This window comes from Amblyomma americanum, chromosome 1, assembly GCF_052857255.1.
Source record: "Amblyomma americanum isolate KBUSLIRL-KWMA chromosome 1, ASM5285725v1, whole genome shotgun sequence".
Lineage (NCBI taxonomy): Eukaryota > Metazoa > Arthropoda > Arachnida > Ixodida > Ixodidae > Amblyomma > Amblyomma americanum.
In genome coordinates this window covers 146,701,087-146,710,253 of record NC_135497.1, presented here as the reverse complement: position 1 = coordinate 146,710,253, position 9,167 = coordinate 146,701,087, and the positions used below count along the sequence as shown (strand labels likewise).

Below are 9,167 nucleotides of genomic sequence, written 5' to 3'. Positions count from 1 at the left end.
AAGCAACTAAATGACTACTTGGAGAGAACTAGAATCATATCTCACTGTCAACAAGGCTTCAGAAATAACAGGTCTACATCTACAGCAGTAATGGCATTGTCTCAAGAGTTATGTTCATCTTTGCATAATTATGAAATGTCTGCAGCCTTGTTCCTAGACTTAAAGAAAGCATTTGATACTGTTAATCATAACATTTTAATTCACAAGCTAATGAAATATCTGCAGCCTTGTTCCTAGACTTAAAGAAAGCATTTGATACTGTTAATCATAACATTTTAATTCACAAGCTAGAGCACTATGGTTTTAGGGATTCCACTCTTGATTTCTTTACAAGCTACATTACTAACAGAAAACAATTTTTCCACATAAAACACTTAAAATCATCTCGACAGCCTGTGTGTGCTGGAGTGCCTCCAGGGGTCAGTCTTAGGCCCTGTGCTGTTGAGTGTTGCTTGCTAATACTTTGTTCACTGATCATTTATAACCAAGTTTCATGTTGGCATCTTCTGTTGCTGTAATAACAAATGTGTACATTGGGCCTATACTAGCTTCGGCTATTGACCCAGCAGTTTTTGCAAACGTTTTGTAGTATCTGAAGTTAAAAGAAAGTACATGCTCTGAATTAAGCATCTGTGATCACGACCACTGGTAGAGCCGGATCAAACAAGTGCATTACGTCACAAGTTGAAAGTAGTTGCTTCACTTCATGAAAGCTTTGAACTGCCTCAGAGTCCCAAGCGAAAGCAACGTAGTGTCACAAGAGCCTGCGCAGAGGCTCAACAACACCTGCATAGTGAGACCACAATTGGGACCACTTGTTAAAACCACTTGTTTTGAGGTGGCACCACTTGAAAACAAGTGGGACCGTTTGAAATCCCACTTCATATTTGGAATCATTGTCTATAAAGTGGGGACATTTGGAATCCCACTTCATAGACACCTCGAATTGCCATGAACTACTTAAGCGCACACTCCAAGGGAATGTTGAAAATCCGCTGCAGCACGAAGAGGCTCATGACTGAAAAAATGCAGATGCAGGAACCATTGGAAGCAAGCTGTTGTCAATGCACAGTGTTTAGAGTAAATGGTACCACAGGCCCACAAAGCGCAGATTTTGTTTAAAAAATCGGCCGTCTTGTTAGCATCAATGCCGCAGTGTCCAGGTATCCAGTGAAAGCGCATTTCTTTAACATGTAGTGGAATGAAAAATCTTAGAGAATGGCCCAGAAGAGCGTCCTTCGAGCCTTCGAGTGAGTCAGGACAGAAAGGCCGTCAGCAAGTATAATGACATCAGTAACGATGCAAGAGACCTTATCTATAGGGCCAACTGAACCCCTAGAAAATGAACAGCGAATATAGGTGTATAATCAGGGGCCCGAAACGAATAACTGCAATCTAGAGCCAATAGCTGCCTATAGGCGACTTCATGCAAACATTTAAAGCGAAAGCCTTTAATGGCTCTCGTTATCCATCCGTCCGCGAAATCTGTCACACTATGACGTCATCAATGGTATAATAATTGATATAACCCATATAGTCTTAGCAATTAAGAAGTAATTGGTGATTAGAAATTGCGCATTAGTTTGTAATTACACATTAATTTGTGAAGTAAATTAATAGCTCAAAACGAAACGTTAAAAATAAAAATAAATAACAATTTTAAAGAAACAAAAATAAAAAGGAAAAATTAACTTATGTGACAATGCAGTTTCAGAAGCGAAAAATTAAAAATAATTAAATAAAAATTTAAAGAAGCAGCCACAGTGGGCGCAGAAAGGCTTTCGCCTCGCGCACTTTACATCGCCAAAGTGACCACTGAATTTTAAAAAAAAAGTGCCTCTTCGTACAAGCGATTAATCGCCTTTTCCCGGTTCGCCCTGCACCTTCGAGCAACAATTTCATCCTATGAAGTTGTCCGACGCAACGCCAGAAACGAGCTGATCACGAACAACAGTGTTCACGGAATTGTCGAAGTCGCAGTTCTACGCAGGTTCGCGTAACTGAGCAATGTAAACCTGCAGCTGACAGGCTCGCCAGGGTTCTGTAAACATATCTTGAACCGCGGTAGCGTTCCGTCGTGGCTGAGGACAGACGGTTGCAAGTGCTGAGCGCGGTTTGAAACTTATCTTCGCCTTTCGTAACTTCACTTATGGCGAATTCCACTGGTGGATCTGAAGTGAGGCGCTCGAATCGCAAAAGAGCGCCCCAAACCGCCTCGGAGCAGATCCGCCACTGGTCGGCGTATCAACCTTGTGAGCTCCGTTGGAACGGAGTTGCTCCAATCGACCAGCGGAATTCGCGCTGTCGGTCCAGGTCGACCAGTTGAACTCGAATTCGTCGTCGCGGAGCAAGAAAAGCTGCTCCAGCACGACCAGTGGAAATCGCCATTAATTTAGGTCCCTGCTCCTTCATTTTGCGCTCGTGGCAGGAGGCGTTAATTGCGGAACGACGCTGACCTTCGACGCCGCGCGACTGCAAAGGCATGGCTTTGCGCCGGGTTGCAGCAAACTCAGGCCAGACGCCTCTAAGTAGGTAGAAAACAGTGCCTTCCACTGGTTCCATGGTACTGGTGACTGGCCCGGTGTTTCCAGGAATGTACGAGGGGGCGTAAGATCCCGTGCAACTCATAGTAACTGTTTACCTCGTCGACACGTTGTTGTATTGTAGATGCAAGATCGAACGACACACCGGAGCGAGCGATGTCATGATGACGCCAAGTTTCCGCCGAACCCCCCCCTCCACTTTTCTTGCGTCACGTATACGTGGTGTCAAGAGACATGCATGTGACTGAAACTCTGAAGAAGCGAAACTGAAAGTAAGACAACCGAAACTGAAAATAAGAGAAGAGAAACTGAAACTGCCGCACAGTTCATTGCCTGATGGACACATGCAGTATCACGTATTATTTAACGTCTTCATAAAACCGCTGTTTGTTCTTCTATAGGATTAGCAGCATTAGTATATGTTTGCTATTAATGACACCCAGGTAATGAACATGATTTACCAACTTAAGTAGTGTTGGTTCTGGTGTAACACACGAAAAATTTATAGGCATGCCTTTGTGTATACGCCAGAAATGAAATTGTGAAGCAAGCCTTGAAACTGCCTGTGCATTTCTCATAAAAAAAAGAAAAACATTATCTTGTTTTCAAAGCATGCGTGTCATCTATATCAGATGTGACTAATGTTGAGCTATAACTTTAAATGGCTCATGCTGGCTGCCATCAAAAATCACTTTTTTTTATTCAACAAACCTCATAACTCATTTCTGTCACGAAAGCAACGAAATGCTTCACTTATATCTTATTGCTTTGGTGCAGTCATGGTTCATTATGCAATGTAAAATCTGATTCACGAATATTTTTGTTACTTGTTGCACGATACGTTTGTTCCTGAAATTCAGCACATCCACCAGTATTGCGTTCCCGCGCGGCTTTCTTTTTTTTAACTGAGTACAGGTGAATAGCCACCGGATTCTTGGCTGATCGCCCAGTGTAGGTATGTGCCATCTTTTGATAGGCTAACAACATCAACAAAATTCGTCTTTCACTTCCAATCATGTGTGCTGCGGTATACTTTTTCTTCGACTTTGTATTGATTCCATCCGTAGTAGGCATGGGAGGCATTGGCCACGCTATCAGCTTCCGCAAGTTAGGTTCACGCAGAATTTGTTAGCTCCGCTTCAAGTTGATCTGATCTCCTTGCAACGAGTTGCTGAAGAAAACGGGTGGACGGGGCAGTGCGGGAAGAAGAGTCGTCGAAGGAAGACATTTGTAATGTTTCTTGGAATATAGCCAAAGTTTCTGTTACCGTTATTCAGTTTTTGTCCCCCTGTGATTTATCAGCTATTATTCGAACCCCCAAAGTTTAAAGTTCAAAGTAGTAGCATTACTTTTAAATTCAGAAGAAGCTACTAAACATTACAATTGGGATATATTCGCAGGATCTGGCTTGGAGCTATTCTGTTTGTATCCCTGATTATACTCCTATATTCTTCGTAGAGTTTTTGGTTATTTTGGCTCTTCTCTTAATTCCCAGGCATGTAGCTTAAGTTCTCATTCTTGCAGACTGCCTTTCAGTTCTAGTCTCCAAAATTCCGGAAAATCGTTATTGAATTGGTCGCTTAGGTTTTATGTTCCGTGCACAGTGCGTGAGATCCACTTGGTCTGAGTACCTGCCTATTCGGGTGTTTATTTTAACGAGGTGGCTGATTTATTGGCAAGGTCAGCTCTCAGCGCTCCTGTAATCTTTCCTGTCCTTCACCTCATTATGTTGGAAACTTCACGTTTCCAGAGGTTCCAACATATTTCAGCCAGCTTGAGTGATCCGTTGCTCAATACCGTGGATTTTCACCACTTAAATTACCCATGGAATGTCCAGTGGTGTAAATCAAGGCGTTGCGAGGTGTCAGTTACGCTTCTGCGATGCAAAATCCCTCACTTAAATTTATACTTGCGCCGATGCGGGTTCGCTGCGACAAACCTTTGTGTCTCATGTGGGCAAGTTGAAACAATAGGTCATTTTCTCCTCTCTCGCCGGCGGTTCGCAGTTCAAGGAAAGCAGTATTTGGAGGTCCCTCTTTCGAGGTTAGGCCTCCCTCTATCTCTTCCAGTTCTTCTCTCGTTCGGTGCGAGCGCCAAGGAATTCCCGTTAAGCAGTGTTTGTGGCTACCTTCATGATCGCATAAGTGCGACTGATCGGTCACCTTGTTAGCTGCATACAAAATTCGGTTGCATGTCTAAAATGCTTGATTCTATTCTCGGTAATTCATATTTCTTAAATTTTATTGAATTTTCCAATTTTTATCCTGATTCAGTCTTCTACGCCGCCGCCTCACGTCTTTTTTTTTCCCCGTGCAAATATTTCATTGGCAATCTCCACTGTACCTTGGCAAATCCCCCCGCGTGGGTATGTGCCATATACATTTACTGACGTGAAGAAGAAGAGTGTGGGCTACAAACACTGTCTGTACTTGTGCTCTTCCTTTTATTTGTTGTCTGTTTGCATTGTAAGGCATTAATAGGTAGAAAGGCATGCACGTAATGGGCATACCCTGTACGCATGAATGCGGAAGATGGTCATGGTTGTCCAAGCATTGCCATCAAAGCAACGGGACCTTCAAGAAACAGCTAGGATATGGTTGTGACCCCTCACATGCAGTGATACTCACACAATTTGAAAATGTTGCAAGTTACAGCAGTGCCGTGGTTATATTGCTGCAAAACAATTAAGCTAGCCCATTCATGCGGAAATATTTTTAGAGGCTGCCAAAAAGGAACATGTCAAAAAGTTACACGTCCTGTTTCATTGTGTTTGAAATGAGGCTTAAGATTAAATTAATGTTACAAATACGCGCTGAAGAAATGAAACGATTAAACTCTCATGTGAAGGAAATACAAAAGGGTATATTTACGAAAACTTATTTACAAGCTAAAATAGCATCGCACATACACTCTCACGGGTTCCTTGTCGTCTGTCACTTGACTGAGTCGCCTCCAAGCGCTGCAGGCTACCGCGCACCTGCAGTGCACCGGAAGCGCACACACACACAAACACACACACTCTCACGCGCACACGTGCATGGGTCCACTTGAAAGGAGACGCCGCACGGCTCTCCGGTTCGTACTTCTGGCAGCGGCGGCATTTCCCGCGGCCCTAACGACCACACCAATAAGCTAACGAAGCGGGCGCCCATCGGTCCGTTCGCAGAACGGAGGGTGCCGCCAAGGACGCCCTCCCGCACCGAAAGCACACATGCGGGCACAAAAGAACGCTCGCTGCGCAGAACGACACTCGCAGAGAAACACATGTATATGAGAAATGGCCCCTTCTTACAAATGATGGTGGTAAACGAAATGAACAAGCAACTGCTGTGCAATCCATGCACTGTCATGCAGTACTTACTCAATTACAGTCCAGTGACTGCAGAGCGGTCTGCAACCAGTAACTTGCAAAAAAACTATACTATGCAGCGAGCTTGTTTGCATGGTATTTGTTACATTTATCGAACGATCACATGAAATTGGTATGGCTATTTCTACAGAGAGACCTCCACTACAGCACCTCTTCTTCCTTCTTTCACTCCCTCCTTTATTCCTTGCCTTACGGCGCGGTTCAGGTGTCCAGCGATATATGAGACAGATACTGCGCCATTTCCTTTCCTCAAAAACCAATTATTATTATTATTATTATTTCTACACAGTGCATTTCCTAAAGAGTCCTTTCTGCCATACTGTACTTTTTACCCAAAATGCTTCTTACAGAGTCATAAATTGTTACGTACGCGTATAAAGATGTTTGTAGCAGGTGTGTGAGCCTGAACAAAAAAAAACCCTTTTATTTTCCTTAATTCTTCAGTATTCTTGATTATGACGACATATGGGCATTTATATGTTAGTACAATTTTTTTCACGCATCACAATTAACTGATGCACCGATGTGTTTGGTACACATTCATCTTAAGACATTTCATGTCTGTTTGGTCAAAAAAATACGAAATAATAGTTGACTGCATTAGTTTTGACTACCATCACACAGCATGCTCTTGAAATTCCTCTAGCTGTTGTACAGAAGTCTGTAATTGGCTTCATTGCATAGCTTCATACTTGAACCATTTAAACTCTGCAAACTGTTCTTTTTACCGCACATGGCGACATGGCATGCGAAGCCGCGTGGGAACGGGCGAGGAGGATTCGGAGGTACAGCTGCAACTTCGCTGGAATCCAAAGACAGCTAGGCACTTGTCACGGTTAATTTCGGAAAGGCGGCTATGCCCCAGTGAAGTTGCGTAAGGTCTTTCCTTGCAGACCTTACTAAGTTCCTTCACTTCGCACCAGAAATGCTCACCGCCCGATTTTCACGGCAATGAATAAGCTTGCAAGGAATGTTATCGGCGGTCGCACGTGCATGACAATCCTTTCGACATGCGTGACGATGCCCACCGAAGGCATTTCAGGCTGTCGAAGGGACTTGTACGCTGGCTAAGCGAAGAGCGTGGAACATGCGTCACTGACAGCCCCCTTCCTTTCGCCGTCTTGTCCATCGTGCGTCACGCCGAGCCCGACAAAGAAAAGGCCGTCACCCCCCCCCCCTTCCCCTTCTGAATCAAGGGGCGGGGGGGGGGGGGGGGCGGAAATTCCGCAAATAGTTTCCCAGAGGCATCCTTTTTTTTTTCATGGGGTCAAGGAAGGTGGCCCAAACAGTGCGAGGCAACGTTCTCTGTTCATTCTAGAGAAGCAAGCTTACACTGCAAAATTAAACCTTGTCTTTCTCTTCCAAATGCAATTAACTAGAAGTCCTGTCCAAAACCATTTCAGGTTGTTATGTGGGCACCCCCAACCTTTTTTTATTTCCGTGTAACTCCAGCACTTCTTCACCTTTGTCATTGTAGCCGCTATTGTTCAAGTACCATGCAACATCTTGTTATTAAAGGACCTTTTTAATTGGAAATGAGAGCATGTGCACAGGGTGGAAAGCGCGTGATCTGCCAGGAAACACTAAAGCGGCCCCGAGAAGGGATCTTTATTAAGGATGCCAGCCATCTTGGGCCACTCCACTTGGCAACGACGACAAAGCGTGTGCGGTCCCTATGGTTAGGCCCCAGCTGTGGAAGCCATCCTCGGACACGACCATGACCTTCGACATCTGATGTTTTTATTTAAAAACACAGGGACCAAAGTCGTGCTGTATGCAGTGCAATCGCCATGTGGTTCCATAATCATCCATTTAGCCCGGCTCTTTGGACGGATTCAGGAAACGACTGAAAAGAACAGAAGTAACGAGCAAACAAAGGTGCGCTGCATAAAAGTTAGAACGTAAAGAGACGAAGGCACGCTGCGCTAATGCTGTAGCGAGGTCTAACATGTAAAATTTCGCGGCTGGCGTCGATTTCTACAAAGCGCGAGTAGTGCCTACGGAAATAAACAAAGGCGCACTGGAGATGGGTAAGTCTGTATACAAGCACGAGTTTTTGTCTCTACCAGCGATTTACTAGCTCACACCGCGCGATTTTGATGTCTGGCGTCGATTTCGACAGAGAGGGAATACGGGCACGAAACGGGACGCTCGCGATCTGCCAGGAAACAATGAGGTGGCCCTAAAAAGGGCCGTTTGCAGGAGCACTTCAACCGCGACCTGCAGCGGCGTGGCGGCGCGGTGAGCAGTAGGCCCAGCAGTGGTCCGTCTTGTGCCCTTTGGCTCCGCACCGACGACACCGGTGCACGACGTACACCTCTCCTGGTCTTGCCCTTGAAGCCGACGCTATCCCTGGTCCGTAGATCTTGACGAGGGCCGCGACGATAATCTTTGACATCTGGTCGATGCCCCGGTCTGCGGCAAACAAGGACAGCATCGGCTCGCCAGAAGCATCCAGGAAACGATGCTGCAAAAAAAGTTACGTTACAAGCGCCGCAATTTGGCGAGTTCTGCACGAGAAAACTTGCGAAAACGTTGTTCAACCCTTACCTCGTGATTGAGAACGTGCACGCCAGACAAGCGCTTCATCGTGGCTGTCAGACGGCGGTTCAGATGGCGACGCCGGCGGTCCTCAAACCGCACCTTATGTGGGTCGTCGTAATGGAGTTGCAAAATTTTGAACACCAGCACGACGTGCTCCTGCAGCAGGAAAACGAGGTCCTGGAATGCGCAAGGCATGTAGGTAAGCGGTACAGCACTTCATGAAGCGAAATTTGAGATAAAATGCGTACCTTTATGTCGCTGGCGATTTCTCGCGGGTCAGCGCCTTTTGGGGGTCGTCGCAATGTCGTGGAAGCAAGAACTGTACAGAAATTTCAGCTGGCTGCGCCGACGAGCGCACCACGCAAAAAAAAAGCCATACCTGGACAGCTTCCGAAACGCGCGCGCCGCCGCCTACGCTCACGAAGAGAATGCCCGCAGACCACGCACGCCCGGCGGCCGGCCAGCCGGCCCTAGCGATTCCATAGGCACTCTAGGGACAGGCCGAGAGAGGCGCGGCGAACCCACGTCCGGTTGAGAACGAGGGAGAAGCAGAAAAACGTCACGGAGAAGCGCATCCCATCGACCAATCAGCGTTTCCAGCCCACCTGCACCGAATCGCTTCTTGTTCTTCAGGAGGCATTGGATAAAAGCTACAGTTTCGGTGTCTGTATGTACACAAACGTGTTAACAAAAAAAACAACCTTGTCAAC

At 45.8% G+C, this 9,167-nt stretch overlaps 1 protein-coding gene across 2 annotated transcripts; it reads right to left on the bottom strand.

Annotated features, from left to right (window-relative positions):
• Positions 1-7,792: 7,792 nt before the first annotated feature.
• On the bottom strand, positions 7,793-8,920 carry LOC144136365 (uncharacterized). 2 transcript variants are annotated; one of them, XM_077668648.1, is made up of 3 exons: positions 8,706-8,920; positions 8,464-8,634; positions 7,793-8,380 (listed from the first exon to the last, which is right to left on the bottom strand). In XM_077668648.1, the coding sequence occupies exons 2-3, from the start codon at positions 8,500-8,502 to the stop codon at positions 8,123-8,125; spliced, it is 297 nt and encodes a 98-aa protein (XP_077524774.1). In that variant the 5' UTR covers positions 8,503-8,634; positions 8,706-8,920; the 3' UTR covers positions 7,793-8,122. The 2 variants fall into 2 exon arrangements, with proteins under 2 accessions (XP_077524774.1, XP_077524766.1); XM_077668640.1 differs by having other exon boundaries at positions 8,464-8,920.
• Positions 8,921-9,167: the final 247 nt, after the last annotated feature.